The sequence below is a fragment of the Kwoniella mangroviensis genome (genome assembly GCF_000507465.2).
Source record: "Kwoniella mangroviensis CBS 8507 chromosome 1 map unlocalized Ctg01, whole genome shotgun sequence".
NCBI lineage: Eukaryota > Fungi > Basidiomycota > Tremellomycetes > Tremellales > Cryptococcaceae > Kwoniella > Kwoniella mangrovensis.
This window is the reverse complement of record NW_027062533.1, coordinates 5107879-5132489: the sequence shown is the minus strand read 5'-3', so window position 1 is coordinate 5132489 and position 24611 is coordinate 5107879. Positions and strand designations below refer to the sequence as shown.

At 44.4% G+C, this 24611-nt stretch overlaps 12 protein-coding genes across 12 annotated transcripts; 8 read left to right on the top strand and 4 right to left on the bottom strand.

The window, feature by feature from the left end:
- Window positions 1-557: 557 nt before the first annotated feature.
- Window positions 558-5395, top strand: I203_101928 (uncharacterized protein; the record flags this gene model as incomplete). The annotated part of the gene is made up of 11 exons (XM_065516983.1): window positions 558-1361; window positions 1434-2251; window positions 2360-2603; window positions 2667-2984; window positions 3114-3452; window positions 3528-3753; window positions 3829-3951; window positions 4045-4424; window positions 4493-4745; window positions 4817-5187; window positions 5258-5395. The coding sequence occupies 11 exons, from the start codon at window positions 558-560 to the stop codon at window positions 5393-5395; spliced, it is 4014 nt and encodes a 1337-aa protein (XP_065373801.1).
- A 1721-nt stretch (window positions 5396-7116) lies between these two features.
- Window positions 7117-7556, top strand: I203_101927 (uncharacterized protein; the record flags this gene model as incomplete). Its single annotated transcript, XM_065516982.1, has 3 exons — window positions 7117-7188; window positions 7302-7315; window positions 7391-7556. The coding sequence occupies 3 exons, from the start codon at window positions 7117-7119 to the stop codon at window positions 7554-7556; spliced, it is 252 nt and encodes an 83-aa protein (XP_065373800.1).
- Window positions 7557-7773: 217 nt separating this feature from the next.
- Window positions 7774-9647, bottom strand: I203_101926 (uncharacterized protein; the record flags this gene model as incomplete). The annotated part of the gene is made up of 6 exons (XM_019146434.1): window positions 7774-7975; window positions 8031-8163; window positions 8218-8380; window positions 8466-8555; window positions 8667-8850; window positions 9022-9647. The coding sequence occupies 6 exons, from the start codon at window positions 9645-9647 to the stop codon at window positions 7774-7776; spliced, it is 1398 nt and encodes a 465-aa protein (XP_019003967.1).
- A 537-nt stretch (window positions 9648-10184) lies between these two features.
- On the bottom strand, window positions 10185-12391 carry I203_101925 (uncharacterized protein; the record flags this gene model as incomplete). Its single annotated transcript, XM_019146433.1, has 4 exons — window positions 10185-10391; window positions 10467-11001; window positions 11080-11477; window positions 11546-12391. The coding sequence occupies 4 exons, from the start codon at window positions 12389-12391 to the stop codon at window positions 10185-10187; spliced, it is 1986 nt and encodes a 661-aa protein (XP_019003966.1).
- Window positions 12392-13675: 1284 nt separating this feature from the next.
- I203_101924 (uncharacterized protein) lies at window positions 13676-14195 on the top strand (the record flags this gene model as incomplete). The annotated part of the gene is made up of 3 exons (XM_019146432.2): window positions 13676-13712; window positions 13791-13999; window positions 14082-14195. 3 exons carry the CDS (start codon window positions 13676-13678, stop codon window positions 14193-14195), a joined length of 360 nt encoding a protein of 119 aa, XP_019003965.2.
- Window positions 14196-14219: 24 nt separating this feature from the next.
- Window positions 14220-14673, top strand: I203_101923 (uncharacterized protein; the record flags this gene model as incomplete). Its single annotated transcript, XM_065516981.1, has 2 exons — window positions 14220-14234; window positions 14377-14673. 2 exons carry the CDS (start codon window positions 14220-14222, stop codon window positions 14671-14673), a joined length of 312 nt encoding a protein of 103 aa, XP_065373799.1.
- A 200-nt stretch (window positions 14674-14873) lies between these two features.
- I203_101922 (uncharacterized protein) lies at window positions 14874-15769 on the bottom strand (the record flags this gene model as incomplete). Its single annotated transcript, XM_065516980.1, has 5 exons — window positions 14874-14978; window positions 15054-15208; window positions 15296-15427; window positions 15497-15575; window positions 15644-15769. The coding sequence occupies 5 exons, from the start codon at window positions 15767-15769 to the stop codon at window positions 14874-14876; spliced, it is 597 nt and encodes a 198-aa protein (XP_065373798.1).
- Window positions 15770-16354: 585 nt separating this feature from the next.
- Window positions 16355-16877, top strand: I203_101921 (uncharacterized protein; the record flags this gene model as incomplete). The annotated part of the gene is made up of 2 exons (XM_019146430.1): window positions 16355-16520; window positions 16648-16877. 2 exons carry the CDS (start codon window positions 16355-16357, stop codon window positions 16875-16877), a joined length of 396 nt encoding a protein of 131 aa, XP_019003963.1.
- A 186-nt stretch (window positions 16878-17063) lies between these two features.
- I203_101920 (uncharacterized protein) lies at window positions 17064-20349 on the bottom strand (the record flags this gene model as incomplete). The annotated part of the gene is made up of 3 exons (XM_019146429.1): window positions 17064-17731; window positions 17809-18006; window positions 18084-20349. 3 exons carry the CDS (start codon window positions 20347-20349, stop codon window positions 17064-17066), a joined length of 3132 nt encoding a protein of 1043 aa, XP_019003962.1.
- Window positions 20350-21087: 738 nt separating this feature from the next.
- Window positions 21088-22093, top strand: I203_101919 (uncharacterized protein; the record flags this gene model as incomplete). Its single annotated transcript, XM_019146428.1, has 5 exons — window positions 21088-21213; window positions 21297-21378; window positions 21546-21614; window positions 21685-21908; window positions 22013-22093. 5 exons carry the CDS (start codon window positions 21088-21090, stop codon window positions 22091-22093), a joined length of 582 nt encoding a protein of 193 aa, XP_019003961.1.
- Window positions 22094-22457: 364 nt separating this feature from the next.
- On the top strand, window positions 22458-23290 carry I203_101918 (uncharacterized protein; the record flags this gene model as incomplete). Its single annotated transcript, XM_065516979.1, has 5 exons — window positions 22458-22496; window positions 22557-22638; window positions 22784-22840; window positions 22902-23125; window positions 23210-23290. 5 exons carry the CDS (start codon window positions 22458-22460, stop codon window positions 23288-23290), a joined length of 483 nt encoding a protein of 160 aa, XP_065373797.1.
- Window positions 23291-23483: 193 nt separating this feature from the next.
- Window positions 23484-24452, top strand: I203_101917 (uncharacterized protein; the record flags this gene model as incomplete). Its single annotated transcript, XM_065516978.1, has 5 exons — window positions 23484-23591; window positions 23653-23737; window positions 23912-23943; window positions 23986-24243; window positions 24363-24452. 5 exons carry the CDS (start codon window positions 23484-23486, stop codon window positions 24450-24452), a joined length of 573 nt encoding a protein of 190 aa, XP_065373796.1.
- Window positions 24453-24611: the final 159 nt, after the last annotated feature.

The window sequence follows — 24611 nt, the reverse complement described above, 5'->3', positions numbered from 1 at the left end:
CTTCCTGTTCTCATCCTTCTCTTTCCTATTTGGGTTGGGCTATACCATTGCTCCCTTTTCCCGTGTTACCACACCCTTTCCCCATTGTCCATGGATGACCTTTTCCCCGCACAGACACACGACGACGATACCAAAAGCCAAAAGAAATCACTCACGATGTTTGGTTGTGTGGATTGATGAAAGAGATGGATGAATGACGATATGGATGCTCATGATATGGTTGGTGGTGTATATGGATGTTTGTTTACTACTCGTTATATGAATGGCTGGATCGTATCAACTTTAAACACCCACCGTAGCACCATGCGAACACTACCACCGAGGGAATTGCCGAAAGAGGCAGTTACTCAAAGTACCGCAGACACGTGGCTTCACACAGTCACGTGACAATGTATCACTCGAGATTTTCAGTGTCCAAAAGTTGAAAGATGCGAGATGGTGCTCAACACGACTGTCATAGACGATCTATATCTTATCCCCCCGAGCTCAGTCCGAGACGAGATCAGTAGCAGAATCGACCCTATAGTCTGTATACTCTGCTGTTCCCACCACCGAAAATGGCTTCTTCATCCGAGCCTCCGTCATTCGCAACGGCACTGGCCAATGTCAGACGATTGGCCTCTTCCACTTTACCCCATCAATCCAAACCCGCTCAGCTATTGGTGGCCATCGAATCGACCTTATCTTCGACCTTGGGCAAGTCGGAGCTCCCTCATCCTTCTACAGCCTATTTCGCATCGTTACAACAGGTGTTAGAGAAAGCCGTCAACGATGAGGTACCCGCAGGAACCGGTGACGATGAGGAGATGATGGCCGAAAGTGAAAATATGGGATCTGGAGCACTATTACCTGCCATACTGTATTTATTGGCCATTGTCATACCTGAGACACCTAATCAGGTGGTTATATCGAAATCTACCAATATACTAGAAAATATCCTACCATTATTCGATACTTCACTAGAACACCCACCCGCTCTTCGATCGTTAGTCCAGATTACCACTTCGCTCCTCCTAGTCGCACCTCCAGCTTTACTCAACTCGTCTCCACTATTGAAGAAAGCCTGGAATTATCTCTTAGAGTTGAATCTGGATCCTAGACCCAAGGTTAGACATCTAGCTCAAGAAGGTATACGGAAGATCTTGGTCTCTCCCATCCCACCGAGATTGACCCCTGGGTCTCACCCTTACCTACCCCGAGCTAGAGAATGGACTGTATCGATTTTACAGGAAGAAGTGAAATCTTCTGGATCTTCCACTACGAAGAAGGCTAGATTCGCTGATGGAGAGGATCAGGAGGGTAAAAGAGCGATTTGGGTGATTCAAGGATTAAGAGGCTGGGTACCTGTTTGGGGAGATGAGGTGGGTATATGAATCTCTCTCAACGTTGTCATCCTGAAGTTTCCTTTTACTGATGTGTTAATCTGTTACTAGCAACTGTCCTCCTTATGCGGATTACTTCTATCCCTCCCGTCACTTCCTCACCTCACCCCTCAGATATACTCCCTCCTCGCTCATCTCCTCTCACCTCCTCCAGCCGATGCAGCCGGTCCAGTCCCATCGGTACTTACCAACCTTCCCACCATCCTTGATTCACTCCTCACCTCTCCTCCGGGTCTATCTGAGACTCCCACATACTTGTCCGCAATCACATCAGCACTCATCAAGATGTCTATCCAAGATCCACTTTCACTATCGACTTATCTGCCCAAAGCATTCAACCTGATCTTCCACAATATCCTCTTATCGTCCACCACCCCTCCATCAGTCTGTACGGCAGCAGCGGATGCAGTGGGATCTCAAGGTATATTGCGATACTGTATAAACGATGAGGCGATCTTGGCTACGTTAACATACACACGACAAGGTTCGCATTTACCAGGAGCGAGGAAGAAATCCAAGACTCCCTTCTTATACCGATTAATCACGTCTTTAACCGAGTCGATGAATACCCATGCCCTCAAATTACCTTATTTGTTTAGTATATTGACGGCGTTAATATCAAGATTGAGATTGCGTGTGTTGCCCACTAACAAAGAAGGAGGTGGAGTAGCAAAGATCGATGAGAATGGACGAGGGCATACAGCAGCTCAAGAGTTGATCATGGATCTGATTAAGGAAGTAGGTGATCTAAGACATCAAAAGGGATTTGATGATAAAGATGGGGTAGACAGATTTATTGGTATGGCTATCGAGGTGATTGGGGTGAAAGTAGTGTTGGATCAATTACCCTTGAATATTGAACCTGATAGGTGCGTGTTCCCTTTTTCTGTTTCTTTCTTGCCCTTTACGGGAATCAACTACCCCCCATGAGATAGAGGTTTGTCATGCTGATTTACTTATATGTTATTCATTGATAGCTCTGGTGCACCTTTCTATCCAGGGCGAGCCTATCTTCTACCCCTGATCAGAGAACGAACCACCAACGATGAGTTATCCTTCTTCACCCACTACTTCAGACCCTTATCGGAGAGACTGTTCGAGAAGAAAGTATCAGCCGGAGATGCTGGTAGAGAGGGCGAAGCGAAAGTATGGGAAACGCTCGTGTCTCAAATTTGGGATTGCTGGAGTGGGTTTTGTGAGATGCCTAGGGATTTGAAAGAGGTTAGCTCTGTTACAGCGGTATATGCATGAGAACAACGAGCTGACCGTCACTTTCGGCTGTAGGGACTTGATACACCATTCTTGTCACTTCTCACTTCATTGCTTTATACCCAACCTACCCTCTTACCTTCCCTTCTCAGAGGTCTATCCCAACTGATTTCATCTACCCAAAGATTACTCAACTCTACCACACCCTCTGAAGAACTGAAAAAGCAATTCGGTCTCGACCAATCGTCCGCTCAGCAAAATATGGAGTTCTTGAAGACTTTAGCTAAAGATATGGTAAGCGTCTTGCTGAATGTATTCAGCAAGTTGCCGAGGGAATCGAGAGGCATGGTCGGGGAGGTGATTGGATTATGGGTTGGAATCATGAGTGAGAAGGTGAGTAATTCTCTTTTCGTACTTCATCCGACACATGAGTACCCCATTTCTCGCACCAACGTATGATCTCGCACTTGGGTGCACATATACCCATTGCGACCTTTGAACTGACATTACCTATGAATCTAGGATATCATCGAAACCTACAACACCGTGACTACCCACCTTTCCACAAACTTACATACCACCCAGCCACCTTCTGCTGGAGCTTCCCCAATCTCGCATACGATGTTGGACCTCCTGGTCATCTTCGTACCCCACCTACCACCCGCACAATCCCAAGCTCTGTTCAACGCTGCAAGCCAAGGGACTATGTTGGAGCACAAGGATGCGACTGTACAGAAAAAGGCTTATCGTTTACTCAAGAGATTGTTGGAAGCTGGTAAATTGGATAAAACCAGGAATATAGAGGAGTTTGTTAAGAAGTTGAGTGAAGCTGGAGGAGGTGTTGGACCAGGTGCTCAAAGAGTATGTTACCTATTAGGTTCACTCTGCACCACTAGCAAAGGATGTGAACTGACGATCCTTGGTTGACGATTGAAGGACCGATTACAACTTCTTTCCGCCTTGGTTGAATCCCTTCCAAAAGACTCATTACATATTATCCCTGAATTGCTTTCCGAGGCTGTACTGGGTACGAAGGAAGTCAACGAACGGGCGCGAGATGCCGGATTCGATCTGTTGGTGATTATGGGTAAGAAGATGGCGAGTGGTGGAAAGGTGAAATTGCAGATTGAAGATGATGAGGAGGAGAGTATGGGCAGACCAGGTCAGTCCGGCTCTTTCTTCGCGAAGCTAACCTGTCACTTGCATCACAGATGCTGATTAGACTATCATCATGTAGACACCGTCCAAGCCAACGCTGAAGAATACATCACGATGGTCGCTGCTGGTCTTACCGGTACGACACCGCACATGATCAGTGCAAGTATCAATGCCTTATCTAGACTCTTATTCGAATTCAAAGGTGAGTCCGGTTCTGACCTTTTGTCAAGCATCTTGTGATTCTCATCCTGAACTGTTATCTGACTTTTCTGACATGTTTGATACCAATTAATAGATGATATATCAGAAACCACCCTATCTGAACTCATCTCGACCCTATCCGTATTCCTCCAATCGAAAAACCGAGAGATAGTCAAGTCCGCTTTGGGTTTCGCCAAAGTATCCATCGTGGCTTTACCTCTCGAGGTGCTTCGACCCCACCTGGGCAGCTTGGTACCATCCTTGTTGGGCTGGGTGCACGACCATAAGAATCACTTCAAGTCGAAGACTGTACACATATTCGAGAGATTGATCAGACGATTCGGGTTTGATGAGGTATATAATTGTTCGACTGAGTTACCTGAGGAGAGAAAGGTCTTGGTCGGAATTAGGAAGAGGAAAGAGAGGGCGAAGAAGAGGAAGAATGGTAGAGAGGAGGGTGATGAGGAGGGAGAGGTGAGCTGTCGTCTTGACCATTGATTGAATCTCGAATCATGATTATTTGGCTAATTTCTCGTTCGTAGAAACCCCGTCAATCCTCTGGCAATGCCTTCGACGATATTCTCTACAACTCCGATTCTGATCTTTCAGATGATGATAATGACGATAACGAAGATGAAGGAAGACCTACACAAAAAGGTAGAAAAGGTCAACAACAACAGCAACAGCAAAACAAGAGAGGAAACAAGGGGTCGGAGAGAGATAATAGATATATCAGGAATGAAGGTGATGAACCTATGGATTTGTTATCTAGGGGTATCGCAGGTGGTATCACTTGTGAGTGTGGATCCGACCTCAAAAGTTAGGTCAAATCTGGTTCAAAGCTCATTTTTCGTTGTTCGATATAGCTTCCGACCCATCCTCACAAAAAGCCAGGCGAAAGCCAGGTCAAGATGCCTCCCACTTCCAAACCGACAAATCAGGTAAGATGGTCATCCGTGAAGATGCCTCGTCAGACGAAGATAATGCTGGGCCATCGAACTCTAGAGCAATGGAAGGTAATGGATTCATGTCTAAGAATGAAGTTGATGGATATACTAGAGATTCAAGGGGCAATATGAAATTTACGCGAGATACCAAAAAGGCAAGGGAACAAGATAGGGAATTAGATATGATGATTGATCAGGAAGGTGATAAGAAATTGGAAAACACCAAAAAATTGGAAGAGAGAAGGAAAAAGAGGAAAGCTATGGGATTAGGAGAGGAATTCAAAGCCAAGGTGAGTTGCAGGCCGGGGTAGCAAGTAAGGTAATTGCTAATTGTGTTTGCCTTATTTTTCTCGTTCATAGCGAGCCGGTGGTGATATCAAGCGTACGGGCGGACCGGACCCATATTCATACGTATCTCTTGGTCAGGCAGGAAGTAGAAAACAGAAAGGTGGTCAGAAATTGAATCTGACGAATAAGAAGAAAGGTTCAAGGCATTGATGAGTCGAGGACAAAGACTTGAGGTCCCTTTTTCTACCAGAATCGTGTTTTTGTTTGTGTATATACGACATGTCATGCATCGGTTTTGCTTTAGTTTTGATATACGATACGCTTGTCCAATATACCTTATGGCATACCGATATTCGCTTACAGTACCGTCCACGACAGTATTGTCACCTGCTATGTTTACACCTATCATCTACAATGCTTTGACGGAAGGTTGTGTAGACATGATTGGTCTTGTAAGTATTACACACTGCTGATAAAATGCCGGTCACAAGGAGCTCACGCTCTCATTCAGACATCAGACGCTGGGAAAAGAGGATTGTGGCGTGATCATCTGCATCGTGACAGGCAGTACAGCTATACGATCTCATTCATGTGAACTCACTACTCATCCTCACCTTCCTCGCATCAAGCAGTCATCGAGAGCCGCACTTATCAAAGGATAAGGGAGGATGGGTTGAATCTCACTCTTCCGTTGCAACCAGTGTACAGGGTTAAGTAGTTGTCTAAGGCTTGAATAAGGACCTGCGTGTCGATTACAACGACAGATAACATCAAACACGCATCAGGAAACACCACCAACACTAATGGTGTAATGGTAACATAACCGCCTTCCAAGGCCAGCGAATTTGCTGAAACCGATAAAAGCAGTTGCCTAGGGTTCGATTCCCTATTAGTGTATAGTTTTTACTTTTTTGAGCTCTCCGGTCCCTCCTATGCATTTTATCTTGATTTTTAACAATGTCGGAGGAGAGGATGGGGTGAAGAAAAACGCATGAAAGGTGCTCTGCGTAGATAGCCACTTGACGTAAGGGTAGTGCCACAAACGCGTGAAGAGTTTTACCTTAAAGCGGCCACCTCCGACCGGGGTTATAGAGCTTCATGCGCCTGCCTTCGTGAAACTACTTAGCGCATGAGCATATGTGCTCGCTGTTATCCCATAGATATCCTTATCATGAACTTATCAATTGTTCTTGCTATAGACCTAGAATAGTCCGACGTATTCCTATGCACCGGTCTACGATCTACTAAAACCCTCATTCAACCAGAACCTACTCGATATAGATGAAGTATAGGTTTTTGAGTGCAAAGAATTACTAGGTTAGCCTTGAGTAACAACGACTGACGATTCACGGACGACGACAAGTCACTCATCCGTAATCGTTCATATTGTCAAAAGCGATATCGTACAATTTGGTAGCATTCAGAACAGCCGCTGTCATCTGAGCTGCAAGTTCCGCTTGAAGAAGATTGTGACGAATAGAGATAAGACGGCAATACCACCAGTAGGAGTTTGCATAAGAATAGGCTATTGACATCGACATCAACAGTCAGGATGGTCATGATGGACCACCTCTTATCGACATGACTGGTAGTTACATTTGATAAAGGCAACACCGAGACCTTTCACCACCAAACCACCGAACGCACCGAAACCACCTGAAGGAGTTGATGTGCAGAAATACATGGCGCCCTAGATGTAAGTCTTGAGATCTTGCGACTGCTCCTGATTTTACCCAAGATAGGGGTCATCACCAATTTACTTTCCATATACTGCCTCATCAGAGGAGGTTGATTGAAAGTGGAGTGTATAAGAAGGCTTTGGGTCTTATCAATCCTCCAAGATGTGAGTGCTCCTTCGAAGATCGATAGATATGTTAGACGAGACTTGAATGGTAGACTGATGGATGTATCTTTCTTGTGTTGTCCGAAAAATGAAATCGTCAGAACCAAAGCCTCCCATCACATTCACTCTTCATCCTCATTCAACTTCGACGACTGACAGAGTGATTTTGGAAACGATCAAAAAGGGTGAAGACGATTTCATCACCGGTCCTGATAATTAGACTCAAATTCAATCGTCCTGAGACTATACGAGAGCTTGGGTGTAAGGACCAAGACTACTTTGAAGATGTAAGTGGACATATCTCACCAAGTCTATTGGGTCAAAAAGTATTCCAGGTGCTGACGTGATCTATCTGTGATCAGTACCGGTCTGCCAAAGCCATCTGCATTGAAATGGCTAAATATCCTCGAAGAGCCTGAGATGTTCAAATATCAACCTGTCAAATGGAAGGTTGACGATGGTGCGATTGAAGTGGATATCGATTTTAGGTGTTTCGAAATCAAAACTTTAGGTATCTATCTAGACTGAACATGAGTGTCGTATTTAGACATAACATGAGATGACATAACATAGAATTAGATTATATACAACTTATCTATGATACCTGACTGATTTACCTATGATACAACGTAACTATACTATAATCCCATGTTCAATCTCCTTGACCGGGTTGACCACCAAAAGAAATTATGAATCATATTGTTCCACCTTCCTGTAGATCCTAGTCAAGACAGGTCTGACGCAACTATTGTCTGGTGGACGGTCCAGCAATGGGTGCACCTTGTTGAGCAGCACGAGTGGCCTCTCGAGCTGCTTTTTCAGCTTGGATTCGTCTTATTCGCAATTCTTCTTTTCTCTTGAGGTCCTCGTAGTCGTTAAGGTAGCTGGCTAATTTACTGTGTCTCAACACGGCGGGATCGTGAAGAATCGAGTTATTATCAGGAAGACTAATGGTAGGTTTTTCCATTAGCATGACGCTAGATCGGTGGGGGCGGTACTCACTAATGGGTGATGAGAAGATGACCAGTAGTAGCCAGTCTCTTGAAGATTCGACCTGCGAATCGACCACTAAGTCTGGGGACGGTGGGTGAATTGACTGGAAGACCGAGTGGTGGTGGGGCGAAAGAAAGCAAGCCTAAAGACGAAGACGAGAGTCAGCAGTGGAGGGTAGGGATATTGTCATACTCACCAATGTCAGAAACGTAGTCCCATTCGTTAACGAAATGCTCTACGCAGCTAAAGGCAGGCCCAGAGCCAGTCTCAGGAATCGAAAAGTGATTAGCAGCAGAGGCGAATGTGTATATTTCCACTTTCTTGAGTTGTTCATGAGAGAAATCAGACAGAAGTTGATCCTGAGTGTTGCAAAAATGAGTTAGTGAAGAATGCCAAACGGGAGGGGGAGAAGTATAGACTCGGCCACATGATGGAGCAGCTCACCGCCCAAGATGACATGATTATTCCACCCTGAGAGTGAGCCATCAAGACGATCTTCTCCTTATCAGGATCCGCGACATGTCTCGAGATGATCTATGGGTTCAAAAGATCAGCCTGATCCTCTTCAATTAACTCGGAATGAGATAGGAAGAGATATTGTTTGTAACTTCTAGTTTAAATTCATGGAGAGACGAGTACACGCACATTGTATCCTTCTCTGGTATCAGTCGTATTCCAGAATAAGTCCCTCTGCAACATACACTCCACCAGATCGAACCATACACCGAAAGTTCGATTGTGTACACCGATTACCTTTCTGCCGAACTGAGTGTACAAGGTGTCGAGGATGAGTTTGAGACCGGATCGAGACGTACCGATACCGTTGACCCTGTGAAAGGGATAGGAGGGTAGGATGAAGGGACGATAGTGTGACATGATGAGGTGGGCGAAGTTAGGATATTAGAAGGTAGTGATTTTATGGGGAGTGATTAGGTGAGAAGAATCATCACGTCAGCTCATGACGTTATCATCAAGTACCGAAACGGAGAGGTTCACTCACAACAACCAAACTTCCTTATTCTCCTTATCATCCCCTGGGATGTTCTGATATGTGATCCTACTTTCGCCTAAGATGAAATTATATCCATAGAGCCAAGTGGCAAGGACCAAACTTGCGACCACGGGTGAAGGGATACCGACAAAGAATGATACCAGGCAGACGGCTGTCAAGATGAGCGATACGACCACTAAGAAGACTTGGAGGATTAGACCTTTGATGGTCGCATCGATACCTGGCTTGGGAACCGGCCAAAAGATGAAGAAGACCGTAGGGATACATCCGACCAATACCCAGAAATCTTTCCATAACATTGTCAGAGGGTCATCATCATGGAAGATCACCGGTGTAGAATTCTCAGGGTTGAGGATCGACACATCGTATACCTGTACTTTGCTATCGTGATCGACGTCGTCGTCGTTGAGGTTTGGTTGATTAAGAGAATTAGGATAAGGTCTGACGGTGACTGGGGTGGGTCCCGTCGCTTGGACAGTAGATTGACCACGAGAACTGGTAAGGGGGAGGTATGGACCTCGAGGTGAGCCGGGGCTGCCGTTGTTATTGTTGTTTCCTATGTTGCGCTCCGAAGGGGCCAGGAGAGGGGTGATCTCGTTTCGGAAGGATGACATGGTGCGTGTGGGTGTGAAAGAGAGGCTGAAGAATAGAAGAGAAGATAGAAAGAAAGGAAGAAAGAAAGAAAGAGAACTGATGATGGGAAATGAGATGAGCATGGTACCTTATACACTCACGCGCTCGGGCCTCGGATCCGAAGATCCCATACGCACACAGACACATGCACAGCTTCAGCTTCCACATCGACGATATGCATACAGCCTACTCAGTTCCTCCTTCTCCATCTTCTGAATGCATGTTCTCACGCTCCCACACCTCGATCAGTTACGAGACAGGAAGAAGGAGGAATAAAGATGATAACGTCATTCTGAGATCCACCGATAAGATATCGTCCATCGATTTAGAGTTACTACCCGTCTGTACCTTGTCTTCCTTTCAGGTACTGCAGTTATACACACACTGAACAACGATGGGCTGAATTTACTAGCTTATCTTGAAATTGTTCAATCATGCGTATATGCATGCATGCACACATTCCGTCCTCTTTCCTCCTTCGCTATTATACCTACATATTCGGTGTAGTGACATTATCCCTATCTCTGAGAACTTCTCGATTGCGTCCTGGCGATCTTCTCAGACATACTACCTCCACCACCCAATTGATACAACGGGGGGTACTCTTCTACCTGTTTTCTCAATATGTATTTCTGAAAATACCATGGTAATTTCTTTTTGTAGTATGTTGCATGTTCTCGATTACCGATACTGAACACTATATCCAGTTCTTCAAGCGTAAGGTTCTTTGGTAGATACACACAATGTAAAGAGAATGTTAGCCGGATTACTTTTGATTTTCATGACAGACTTGTACTCACTTTAGTCTCAGGTAGGAAGAAGTATGTATAAAAGAAAGCGAAGAAGTTCCAAGCCGCATACCAACTGAACGCACCTTGAGGTGTGAAAGCGTCGACTAGCGCAGGCCAAGTGAACGATAAGATAAAGTTGAATCCCCAACAAGTGGCAGTCGCAAAGGACATTCCCGTATCTCTGATGTACAACGGGAATGCTTCTGCCGAATAAGTGAATGGGACAGGTCCCTCACCAGGTGAATAGGCAGCCATAAATAGATAAATCCCAGTAGCTATCATTGCAACTCTCCCTGTACTCATCTCTCCTGCTTCGACATTGCCAGCAGGCATCCAGAATGAGAATCCGGTGAAGAACAGACATAATCCGAGTAATGGGAATGTAGTAAGGAGTAGATTCCTTCGGCCAAATGTATCGATAGAATAGATAGCTGGAATAGCAAATAACCAATTGACAATTCCCGTACCCATAGATACGAGTAATGCTTGACTTCTTGAGAAACCGGCGTCTAAGAAGATCTGAGTAGAGTAGTATGCGATGACACTATGAAAGATTCAAAAGTCAGCAAGTTCTCGATATATCTTGTAGGTTTGACCACGAGCTCAACGCAGATTTACTCACTTGACACCACAAAATTGTTGCATGAACATGACAAAGAAACTGGACTGAGCTGCACGTCTATTCCGTCTTACGGTGAAGAACTCTTTGACTAGATTTCTACCTTCACGTTGATGTTTCTCGGCTTCCAACATCTTGTAGGCGTAATACATATCTCGACTAGCCAGTACAGGATGGTTTCGTAATCTGCTAAATGATCGGAAAGCCTTGTCGTGTTTTCCTTTTTCCATATACCATCTGGGCGATTCGGGACAGAAGTAAACTTGGATCATGACGATCATAGGTGGGATGGCGGTCGAGGCTAACATCCATCTCCATTGAGGGTATCGAGGTGGATCGATCGATTGTCCAATTGGTGCCGTAACATTTTGGAAGGCGACAGAAGCGACGAATCCGAGCATCTATCGAAAAATAAAAGAAGAATCAGTAAAAAGATTGTAAACTTAGCCAAGAGTGAATTGCGACTCACGATACCAAACGCGGTCCACATTTGCCATTGACATCCGAGCGCACCTCTGATGGCCTTTGGAGAAGATTCCGCCGAGTATACAGGTGTAGTACTACTTTTCGCACCCACCGCCAAACCAAGGGCGAATCGGGCGATAAGTAAATTCCACCATGAATCGGCAGCTGCCATCCAGAAGGACGAAGCGAATGAGATGAAACACGATATGAATATCGTTCCTCTTCTACCCAGATATTTATTCAAAGGAGCATTAGTCCAACATCCGATCAGACATGAACAGAGGTATGGAGCACCATTGAGTAACCCTCTGATATAAACTTTTTCGGGACCAATTTCAAATTCGTCGAAATAAAATTGTTGAGCACCATTCACAGCAGTTTGATCCATTCCTTGTACGATAGCGGAACCAGCACAGAGAACAGCCAAGAAGTATAACATGAAAGGTTGTCTCCATCGATGAGTGATTTCCTCTCTAAGAATTTTCTTCTCATCTTCAGGTATTTCACTGACCTCCTCGAAACCCCCTTCCCTCTGAGCTACTCTAGCTAATAATGCACCTCTCCTAAATAGTTCTCGATGTTCGGATAGACCTTTTTCCTCGACGAACGTATCAACATCTCGAAGGACTTCCTCAGCTGACATACCGTCCAATGGATTATTCAGCGTCGCCGTGGAGATCTCGATGTGCTGAGGACCAAAGTTGGAACTTTCCTCATAGTGAGCCGTAGGTGGCAGGTTGTTCTTTTTCCCATCGTTGATGACGGTAGGTGAATCAGATTGGATCGAAGCTGGTTTTTCTGAAGAAGATGCGGTATGATGACCGTTTGGTACAGGTAAAGATGAGGACATGATGTATGGGCAAACTGGGTATCATCCAGTCCATCCTATCCAGCAGATACTACTCTCTTTATATCTTTGTAGCCCCAGGACCCCATTTCTCGGTCCCACACGACCCCCTCGGGACTCCTATTAGCGGACGTTCATGGCAGACGTCACGAAACCTTGGCATCATTTCCATTTCTTTCCTTGTCGACCAATGGACGATTGTTGGATGCATGCGGTTGAAGTATCTTTCACCACTATGCCAAGCAGATTTGACATATCCCACCAAAGTATAGGCTTGATGAAGAAAGAGATGAAGCCTTGGCTCAAAGGAGAAAGAGAGAGAGAGAGTTGGAGAGACAGAAGTCAGTTAATTCATGTTCTCAGTCGCTACACGTCTCTTGGCTCAGGGAAGAAATGCCGGCGGCGTAGGAGCAGAAAGTCATGACGTGGAACCTTTCGATCACATGCTGCTTCAGTCCTGTGCGAAACCCCCCTCTCCCAATGCGACTGCACCCATATCACCCTGTCTTGAGTCTACTCGACTTGACGTATGCTGTATATGACCAGCTTTCTTGACCGTCTACCGTCTTTGCCTTAAGGAAAGTACTCCTCTTTCCTCTTTCCTGATCTTTTCATTCAGAGTACAGGATTGAGGCATTCAGTCGTGCCAAGCGGCAACAGAAAATCATCCTAAATGCCAAGAACCGCTAGTTGTTGAGAAATATTGGCATGATATCATCCATAGACCAATAACACTATGTTGGAATGGCAGGAAAGTATGTGTCTGGAGTCTCATCTATAGCTTTCATGCATGGTCTAATCAACCCAATCCCATCTATCGTCCCTTTCTGTCGGTTTATCCGGACCGAATACCCAATCCTGTCTAAGGCTTATCATCGTCCTTCTCGTTCGATGTTGTAGAGACTACTGTATGGCTATTTGAACCCATCCCGGATGTATTCCAATAATTGCAAAAAAAAGCATCGAATACATTAGCGAAATGGCGTGAATTTGAGATGTGTCAAGATCCGATGTGTGTTCAACAAATTGCTCGGTCTGTATGGTATTTGCTCGGTTTCGAGATGAAAATCATTAAGTAAGCTTTTTAAGGGATTGTGGATGACCGTCGGTCAGGATATACCGCGGAGTATCAATCTTACTCATCCGGTATCATTTTCAAGCTTATTGCTATTTGTTTATGCATATCGAATACCACCTATATAAGGATTCAAGATGCATCGAGATATATCGATCCAAATATCCCATACCTATCCATTCATATCGTAAGTTAGTAACATAGTACCAACAATGTCAAATCAACATATCCTTCTTCTCGGAGCTACAGGTGAGTTATCTTGCACGCATCGTTAATCTACTCAGCAGGAAGTAGTGATCCGATTGCATCGTATATTACCAAACATAGGAGTATCCGGTATTGCCTTTCTCGAATATGTCTTACCCCTCCCTGATGGACCCAAATTATCTCTACTGTTGAGAAACAAGAGCAAATTACCCCAAGACCTCGTAACTCAGTATCAACATAAACTCACGATAGTAGAAGGACAGTTGAATGATGAGGCAAAGTTGGAAGAGGTCTTGAAAGGTGGTATAACAGCTGTGGTCAGCTTGTTGGTGAGTTGATCAAAGGTACTTCAACGCACGGTAGGGTATCTATCTTACTTATGGATTTTCCTTTGTAAACTTTTTATCGCAGGGACCCTACCCATCGCTTTACCATCTGCTCACTCGGACGAAACCCACTCCCATCGCGGATTCGCTCCATGTCGTCAAGAAGGTAATGAAGAAATATGGTGTTAAGCTATTATGAGCTTTGTCCACTCCTCGGCATTCCATGCCAGGTGAAAAGGTAAGCAGTTCTAGTTGAATTCTTCTGGTTTCCATTCATCTCAACACACATCGTCAAGTCATCGGCGTATCATGAAATATCTGTTATACACCATCGTCTCATCATTTCTGCATCACATACTGACCAAAGCATGTTTCTTTAGTACTCCTGGTCTCAGTACGTCACCACCAAAACCCTCCCAGCTACATTCATGCCCCAAGGCTCAGCGGAAATGACTGCCATAGGAGAAGTACGTGCTGACGAAGAGTTCGAATATACCATATTCCGCGTACCGTTCTTATCTGCCGGATCGGGCGATGCCAAAGTCCATGCCGGATTTTACGGTCTGGATTTCAAGGGATCTCAAGAGTTGTCGAGAGCAAGTTTGGCGAGGTGGTTATGGGATGAGATCAAGGATGGGAATTGGATCAGGAAACAACCTGCTTTGGGCAATTACTAGTAGGTATGATTATGAATACAGTACAGTACAGCTTGAAAAGTGTTACAGTCGTAGAAATCTAGAATCATAGAAATACATGGGTTGATTTGTTCAAAGGACGATATGATATACAAGGTTTGAATCTTTTCGCTATTTACTATAATACAAAGATTGTTCGTGTTCAAGCAAAACATAATGATAGACCCTTTCATCGTTGATCATCAGTTAAGCGCAGCAGGTAACCATTGATCCATGACTATATCGTAGAATATTATCGTAGCCATCACGAGAGTGTAATCCATATTAGCGGCGATATCTATCTGTCGCTGTGTGGACGTGAAAGCAGAATAATCGTTAGTTGATCTGATTTGTTTTCCTTACCATCTGTGACAGCCACCCACCTTCTTGCTGTACCAATGATCTTTATGTACCGAAGCAACGACCTCCCCTTCCAAGAATAGCTTTCTATCACCACGACATTTCCAAGTTTCGTATTCCAAAAATTTCGTCTGACCCGTTTTCATGTTGGTAAATTCGGTAGTAATGTTACTATCTCCTATGATAAAATACAATAACATGTTAAATTAGCTTTGTTCATCCTGTCGGTCCTACTTATAGAATCGATTTCTCCGAAAAAGCTCACTTCGTCTCCTTCCACCCAATTTGACTGTAAATACCTGTTCGCCCGAAGGTGTAGAACCGGTGATGGCCCAATCTAGAGTTTTCATCTTGACGGCGAGTTCGACAGCTTCTTCACCATTCGCATCGAATAATGCTATATGGTTGGGTGCGTAGTTGATCAGCTGAGAATCCATATAGACGTATATGATAAGAAATGATTCACTGGTATCCTGTCTTATGTTGGCTTTACCAACTGATTTGACGAATACTTGATCATCCTCATCTTTGAATAGATAATCCCCCTATTTGTTCATCAAACATTCGCGTCAGCGAGTCAGCCATGTTACCATGAAGAGGAGACTAAACCTACACCACTTAGAGAGCAACATTTCTTACAAGCGTTCAAAGTGAGAGGTTCGTCCAGACAGTATCGCGACGAGTGACCCGTGGGCATATCGAGGTCGGCCATGATTGGTAATTTGGTGATGGGTGACATGTCGTTGGTTTTATTTTGAATCCAAGTTGTAGTGGTAAACTTTTGTCAAGTTAATTTGTGTCTTGTCTTCGTCCTTGAAGATGGTCCCCTCGATGGTCCATCTATATATAGCTTGATGCACCATCTTATCGGACTCTCGGAGTGATCGGATTGACAGCGGACTATCGGACAACCCGATAGCTAGATCTCGGTGAGACCGACATGGCCCCAAACGATGACACTGCTTTTTTTAGTGGTGCTCATTTGATGGTGATTAGTACCGTTCCTATCTCTTCGTCACGTAAGATGCTGTGGGATCACGAGTAAAGCTAGATATGGATACCCCATTTACGTACGATCACCAGTGCTCCGTGCTCCGGAGGTCACTGGGTCTGACCGGTCAACTCCGTGATCCCCCCTCTCCGCCCGGAGCGCAACCGTATGAGTATGACTGACCTATCCAATTCGTTCGTAATTCGATCACATCTTATGTTATCCTATCTTCGTATACACCTCATTCTATTCGTATACATACAGGCGCAGCAGACATACCATCAGCTCGACTCGACTTCGATCACGTAAAAACGCAATCGCAAGAACAGGAACATGCTTCCCACCTTACCCCGGATGACATCCAAGAAAGCTTTACCTCTATTCTACGCTATTTGTCCGGACTACTCCACGGAGCCCTCGGCGACGTTACAGAGGAGATTGAAATTTAGGGCAGAGCATTGGAAGAGAGCCGAGGAGGATAAGAAGGAAGGTACATTGGGTGAGTTGGTCTCGTCAATCTTGTGCACGTATGGCTCTGGTGAAGCAAGATGAGGTATTGTTGAATTGGGAATGAGGTACATGGAAGTCATGAGATACATGAGCTGAAATGTATTGTATGTTCTTAGAATTCGGCAGAGGAACCGTTGCTCCTCCCTCACATCCATTGCACACCGATCCCAAGCTCCCATCAAGCCTCCAAGCGATGAATGGATCCATCATGTTCTTCCGATACAAGTCCCTCTCAGACGTCTGGGACAGGTTGAAAGAGGATGTATACTATACGGGGGATGTATGGGATAAAGACAAGATTCAGGTTGGGGAATTTATACGTTTACCTGGGGAAGGCGAGGAGTGATTAAGATAAGATAGTCTCACTATCAGAGATCAAAATATAAGATACATGTAACATACGTTGATGCGTCTGGCCTGTCAGCATTGAACTGTCTCCTTCCCGAGTTGGACAAATTGCATTCTATGTATGTATCATTCGAAAGATCGGGTTATACGATCATATGCATATACAAGATACACTCGATTAGACTCAACTCTTCATAGCTAAATTTCTGATTTCCCATAATCTCTTTTCCTCTTTCCTCTCCCTCTCTCTCAATTCATTCGTATTTGAGGTACTCCTCATGATCCACCCTTTCATCTCCTTCTTGTGTCTTTCTTCAGCCATCTTACATTCCTTCCATAATTCCTCAGACACCATACCAGATCCATTTTCATCCCAATTCGACCCTTGGTTCGTCGATGCCGATGTGTTGGTAGTTGTCGAAGTCATAACAGATGATTCAGAAGCTAGTCTGGATGTCCAGTTCGAGGATCCACCACCTCCTCCTATCGAGTTCAGACCAACAGTCACAAACTTCCTACCTGATGATCTTGTGATCGTACCAGTCCCAAAACCAAATTCATCATCTTCATCATCCGCCATACCCTCAAATGGATCAGGTTCATCTTCTTCCGGCGATAATATACTAACCCATTTCATTTGGATCGGATCGAATTGCATATCACCGACTATGCGAGGTGCAGCAGGAGCCGAACCGACAGGTGATGATAATCCACCTACACCCACTGAAGAACCGGTATAATGAGTGATAAGAGCTGGTCGAGCGGAAGTCGATATGGTGTCGAAATCCCTTAAGATCGACTCGTTACCTTCCCATCGTAATGTACTTGGATTCCAGGTCATCTCACCGACCACTACAACGTAAGGAGAAACCAGAATCAGTCATAGAATCGTTGATAGAATATCAGGTTGCGTATGTATAGCTACTCACCCTTCTTCTTATCGGCTACACCAAAATGCTTGATCAAAGCAGGTTTCCTATTCTTCCTCTTCGCTGTTGACGTTGAGGTAGTATTATTCGTTGTGGGACCTGAGCCAGATTTCTTCCTTCTTTCTGCATATTCAAAGGGCGTCGGTGTAGGTTTGATATTTGATGATGTTGTGGGGCGTGACGTTAACGGCTCATGACCTAAAGTAGAAGTGTAAAACATCATATCAGCATATGTAGGATATGATGTATTCATGGTTTGTGACAGAATTGCTCACCTCTTCTACTCGGTTTACCTAATCCCAAACCACTTATCGCACTCCCCTTAATTGTCGACTTATGCTGATCATCATCAATCGTCAAATCATCAATCCCATCCAATTCCGATCCATCACCCCATGTCTTACTTCTCTTCGGCATATCCACCATTCTCTTCACTCCATCTCTATCCCTAAGAGAGGGATGTATACTGGAAGATGAACTAGCAGATGATTGAGGTGTATGAGTAGGAAAAATCGAATTAATTGGTGGACGACTTTTAGCTTTCGAACTTGATGTTGGCATTGTCAATCTAGATGTGGAGTTGTGATACCTTGGCGTTTCTCCTACACCCGACGGAGTAAATGTCCGATCTGCCAAAGCATCTTGTAGTGACGCCAGGGACTGTTTACGAGCCAGATTTGGCGAAGGAGTAGGTTGAGCAGCGAGGTGATAATGTGATTTTTGATGTCGTAATCTAGAAGATGGAGTGGCTGTTGGTGCTGCTGGTGGTATAGATGGAGGAGGAGGTAACATTGAATGTATATGACCTGATCTAGATCTCATTGATTCTTTCTCTCTTCCCGTCAACAAGCTAGGTGAATCAACTCGGTTGTTACCTCCATCTTTCAACAAGGTTCCTGCTGATGCCGAATTACTTCGGAATGTAAGACCGAGTGTAGAATGTGTTCGTTCTCTTGAATTGATATTGGTATTGTTGACAGGAGTTACTCTCCCCCAATCTCGTTCACGCTGTTTCTCCCATGCTTTTTCTCTTTCTCTAGCTACGCTCTTGGTGGAAGTGGTAGTGCCCGTGGAAGGCCCACCACGTTGTTTGATAGTGGATATTGGGAATTTATCTCTAGCACGTTTCTTCTCTCTTAATCTGTGTTTGCTCAATTCCACTCCTGGTTCATCCAATACTAAACCATCCTCGAACGAATCATCCATATGATGTCCTCTCCTCGAACCTTCATCAATAGCATTCGAATGGTGAGGGTGATTATTTTTAGGTGTGGGTGCGAATTGAGGTTTCCTCTTTTTATCCAATATGGAGTTCAGCTCTTTTGATCTTTTATTAGAAAAGAAAGTGGGAGAAGGTAAGATCAGACCATTTTCCATATCATCCTCTTCACGTTCTAAATCATTATCAGGTTCCACCAACAAGTTTCTAGTTCGTGATTTAGTTTCGTCGGAAGTTTCAGGTAAAGCATCTGATATACTAGTAGCTGAAGTTTCTGATCTTCTTTTATGCGCGTCACTTGGTCCAGGTGAATCTTCTGATCCCCATCCCCAACCTTTCTTGTTACTACTTCCGGGTGAGTCCCATGATTCGGCGGTAGTAGCTGTCGTGGTCGATGCGTTGGATATTCTAGATTTGTTACTGTTCTTACGTGAATGTTGAGGCTGAGTGGCCAGAGTGAGATTGGTAAGGTTGAGAGGTAGAGCGAAATCAGATTCCAATTCAATCGAATCTGGATCTTGGTTTGGGGGAGTCGATGGAACGGGAATGACATTTAGGTTGGTATTGGATTTAGATGATTTGATGGTGGAATCTCTTCTGTTCTTGTTAGATGGCGGCGGTAACATTGCTTTTATAGTTGCACCAGCTTTCAACGTAGCTTGATCCTCTTCGTCCAGGTCAAATCCTAAATTATCTAATGCGTCGGGTGGTGGCATGAATCCTTTCCTAGGTGGAGATAGGGTTAATCTTTTTATAGTGCTGATATTGGTACTGTGTTTCGATTTGTTAGGGATTGTGGTGATGGATTTAAGATCGTCATCGTCAAAATCGACATCTGCCTCCCATGATTTCTCTATAGCAAGCGCACGAGCTTTGACCGTCCCTTTCATGATGCTGGGTTGAGATACAGGTGAACTACCCAACTTCGTTATCGTTCCTACTCCAGTAGGTCCACTACCTATCACCGTGCGTGTGATTGAAGATGATGTCGAGGATCTTGGTCTGGATGGTCTCGTCAAGTTGTGGGTACTCGTTGGAAGATCAAATCCATCTTCATCGAAATCTAATAGTTCTTCTACGTCTTCCCTCTTCTTCAACTTGATCGTACCTTTGCTGACACCCGTGTACGACTGACGAAGAGGCGAGGAAGCGTGCTGTCGAGAATTGCTGTACGAGCGATGGGACGTAGACGAGGTGGATGAAGACGAGGGAGAGGTGGGTAAGGCGAAATGATGGGCGGAAGGTGACAGGTCGAAAGATGGATCCTCGGTCCAGTCATCGGATGGGACGAAGGCGCCGGCTGGGGGTGGTACGGGCGACATCGTGGGCGAATTGATGAGATACGGTGAGCTAAATGATGATGAGATGACTTCAAAGTAGTGTGAAGGTCGATGAGCGGAAATGTCGTTGTATTCCAATTAGTGGTGGTTTGAGTGGTTACAGCAACGATGTCTGTGCGATCCGTTAAGACTCAGTTACAAGCTTGTTACCTCGTCGTTTGGTCGTCTCGTTTGGTCGTGTCATTGAGATGTTCTCATACTGGTGAGAAACAAAGTTGTCGTATATCCATGATGAATCAATAATGGTTGGTAGCTGTATGCATACGATATTGGGAACAATGATGATGGTATGATATGATACGATACGGGATGTTGAGTTGTTTTGTATCTCTTACCTCGTTGTTTCAACGCGTCCTTGATCAAATTACGTAAGACCAGGGTTCAGTGGCGAAAACAATCTCGACGATCCAATGCACCGCCATGAAGGGGGAAGACCTTAGGAAGGCTATGTAGAATGCGGTAGGCAGGATCAGAAAGACGAGAAGAGGAGATATATCAAGGTGCGTATGTCAAGATCACAGGGGATGAGTGTAGAAGGAGTAGTCAGACTCTAACTTCATCCTGCATCCACCTTTTGAGACTGCTTTCTGAATATCATCAGTAGGGAGACGACTCTCGTGATGTCATCAGCCACTTTATTCTGGAAGAGATGATACATTAACGTGAACGTGGAAGCTATACTTTCCTTATGTGCTCTATTGTCATTATATGAATTCAAACATGCCTCAAGACGAATCTGAACAATGGCGTTCGACCGTCCTCGAGAATCCTGTCGGATTGAACCCGCGATACTGCTCCGACCGACATATGAAACTCGATATTCGAAAGAATTGGTCTTTCAGTGGCGTGAGTGCTGTCGGGTATCAACAATTCTTCTATTGTGTTCGTGTCCATAACAGTACACAACAATAAATAAATACTGTGTATAGCTAGATTGTACTGTCAAGGATCAAGATGGGAAAATACTCTTGCAAAGTCATGGTCGTCGCTTGCACCGTACTGACTTAATAAGTAAGTCCCATTTGGTTTATCTTGTACGTGTGAATGGGTGACACACGAGGTCTACGATCGATATTGACAGCGACACTAGGAATTGTCAATTCATCTAATCGACTAATATTCACATGCATTCGCAATTATCCCGATGCAACTTTCGAGGTATCTCGACCATTGCGCAGATACCGATACTGACACTCGACGGGATCACGAGAAGGTCATGACGGTATCTTTCATGTGCACTTACAGAGGTAGGCTATCGTCACTGTACAAGTCAGTGGCTCAGGAGTTAACTCAACATGCGTTACGTTCTTTCCTTAGGACCAGAGGAAAAAGCTAGAGTTGGATCTAGAACCTGCTTCAAAGACCATCTCACGGGCGTGAACAAGGAGATCATGGTAGATTCTCAAGGTATCATGAAGAAAAGGGGTGTCATAACCTTAAGGGATGATACAGGACATGTAGGGATGAACCAAGAGAGGTTTGGTAGTGGTGTAGTTATAGGTTTTTTAAATGACTATGATACGGTATTTGATTACACTCATGTGAGTTGAATCCATAGCCTATCGTCATACACGGATACAGACTCGGACCCAGACTTGAGCTGACGTTTGATTTGGTCCGTTACATGCCATTCACGCACGAAAAGCCTCAAGTAGAGCTGATTGCGAATATCGATTATGCCCTCCTAGCTGTCAGTGCGATCTGTGGTGAACATGTGACTGGTTAAGTTGTATCCGTACCATTCGCAGCGAGCGATAATGATACCCCACTGCTTGAGGTCGGTGGGGGCCGTCTGCTTCAGACGATCATGCAGACTGTTATTTACATCCTTCCAGTTGGACACCTCTTTCAGTATATGGAGCCGACCAGTGGGGCGCCGGGATTATGCCACAGTTGAGATGTCTTTGTCTTGTAATGATGTAATAGATGTACTTTGCAGCGAGTGTACAGAATTGCTTCTCAGATGATTCTCACATTGCTTTTATGTGATTACCTGATCATTCATACAAAATGACCACAGCTTCAAGCAAGCACTTCGGCACTGTCGATCAACCTGTTGGTCTCAATCCCCAGTACTGCTCCACCAAAATATGAGCCTCAACATCCGAAAACAATGGTCATTCAGCGGTGTGAGTCATAACCCGTTTCTGATGTTAATGATAATGGCCAATCGATGTCTGTGTATATAGCTAGATTATACGGTGAAAGATCAAGATGGGAAAGTGCTTCTGCGAAGCCATGGGCATCGCGAATACCGAACTGATTTGATCCGTAAGTTTGTGCCGATGCGGTCTACCATTGATGCTGATGTCCATACCAATAATACTAGGAATTACTGATCAGTCCAGCCGAGAGATATTCACATGCATTCGTAATTATCCCAAAAAATGTTTTGACATCTTCTTGGCGAATGCAGATACAGACTCTCAACAGGAGAAGATATGCTCTGTTAATCTCATGTTCACCTATAGAGGTAAATACCTGCTACATTGCCAATTGTTTGCAAGTTAATGATAGTACATGTCTTTCCACAGGACCAGGGCAAGATATCGGACAAGGGTCTAGAACGCACTTCGTAGACCACCTCACGGGAATGAACAAGGAAATTGTGGTGGACTGGATGGATCTTATGAGGCATAGGGGCCTGATAAGTTTGAGAGATGATACAGGACACGACAGGACGAATCAAGAGAAATTTGGTAACGGTGTAGTGATAGGTTCGTTGAATGATTATGATACGGTATTTGACTATACTCATGTAAGTCGGGTTAAAACGGTATCCATTTTGAGTACGTATTCCCACTTGAGCTGACCTGTCTTCTGGTTCATCTCATACGCATAGCCTCAATTAGAGTTCGTTCCAAATATCGATTATACCCTTCTAGCTATCACTGCAATCTGTACTGAATCATTTACTGGTTAAGTTAGATATACGCGCTCTTCATTGTAAATGCCATGTTATGACCACGTCATGCGATCATTCAGCTATAGTCGGCAGGCTTCAGTCACACTTGTTGCCACAGAAAATTGTATGATGTCATCAACGTCAGTACTCTGGTGATTGAGATGCTTATTGATTGATAATGCTGTTGAATGTCATTTGGATCTCAGTAATCATGTCATCTTCGGTCGAGCATCTGCAAAGCGGCGTAGGACTTGACATCAAGTACTGTCTTGATCGTCCTCGCACATTGAGAGTTGAGAAACAGCGGTCATTCAGCGGTGTAAGTGACATCTGGGATAGCTGGTTAGGTGACTGATGGTAGAATCTTTTCTATTGAACAGAAAGATTATGTGGTCAAAGATGAGGAAGGCAATGTATTGTTGAAAAGCTACGGGAGAGCCTTCACAGCTAGTAACGCTTTGATTTGTGAGTTGTCGTTGGTATTGACCTGCTCTCAAAAGTTCCCACAGGCTAAGTGGAACTCCGACTTCAAACTTCTGTCAGCGATTACCGATCACGAGAACAATCGAATGTTTACTTGCACATACATTTGTCCTGAGATATTCTTCTCAGTCTTCGAACTTCCTTCTGAAAGATTAGCCTTCAAAATATATGGATTATATACCTTGGTGGTGAGTCATCTTGATCTGAGCTCGTCGGGCAAACTGAAGTAGGTACTAACATGCGATCAAACCTGCTCTCCAGCTAATCCAAAAGACGCTTTCGGTTTCAGAACAAATTTCAAGGATTTGCTCACCGGTGAAGATAAAGAGATTGAAATCACGTTGGATTCCTACCGACCGTATGTGAGAAGAGGTGCCATCAGACTTCGGAACGATCATGGGACTGAAGGCCGCAATGATAGGATTGAAGGTGAAGAAACATATATCGATTTCATGAATAAGGATCACAAGGATGCTAGGTCTTATCATGTGAGTGAATCGAAACAAATGATCATCAAGCCACTGTGATCGTTGCTCGTATTATACTCTCTCTTGATTTTCATCATGTCTGGCTGACTGCTAATGGTGCTTGTACATGACCATTATAGTATCAAATTGAAATTCAACCAAACGTCGATTACAGGTTGATTGCCATCATAGCGATCTGCATGGCGCATCTGACGTTCTCCAGTTACTAAGAAAGATTCAACTGTAATTGCCATGTCATGCTTGAGAATCCATTATTTTTCCGATTGGTCAGCCCCAATTATCCTCCGCGGCCGAAAATGGTAAAATTTCAAATGGGATCACAGAGGCAATCAACAACAATCCATCATCACCACTATCATTGCATACCC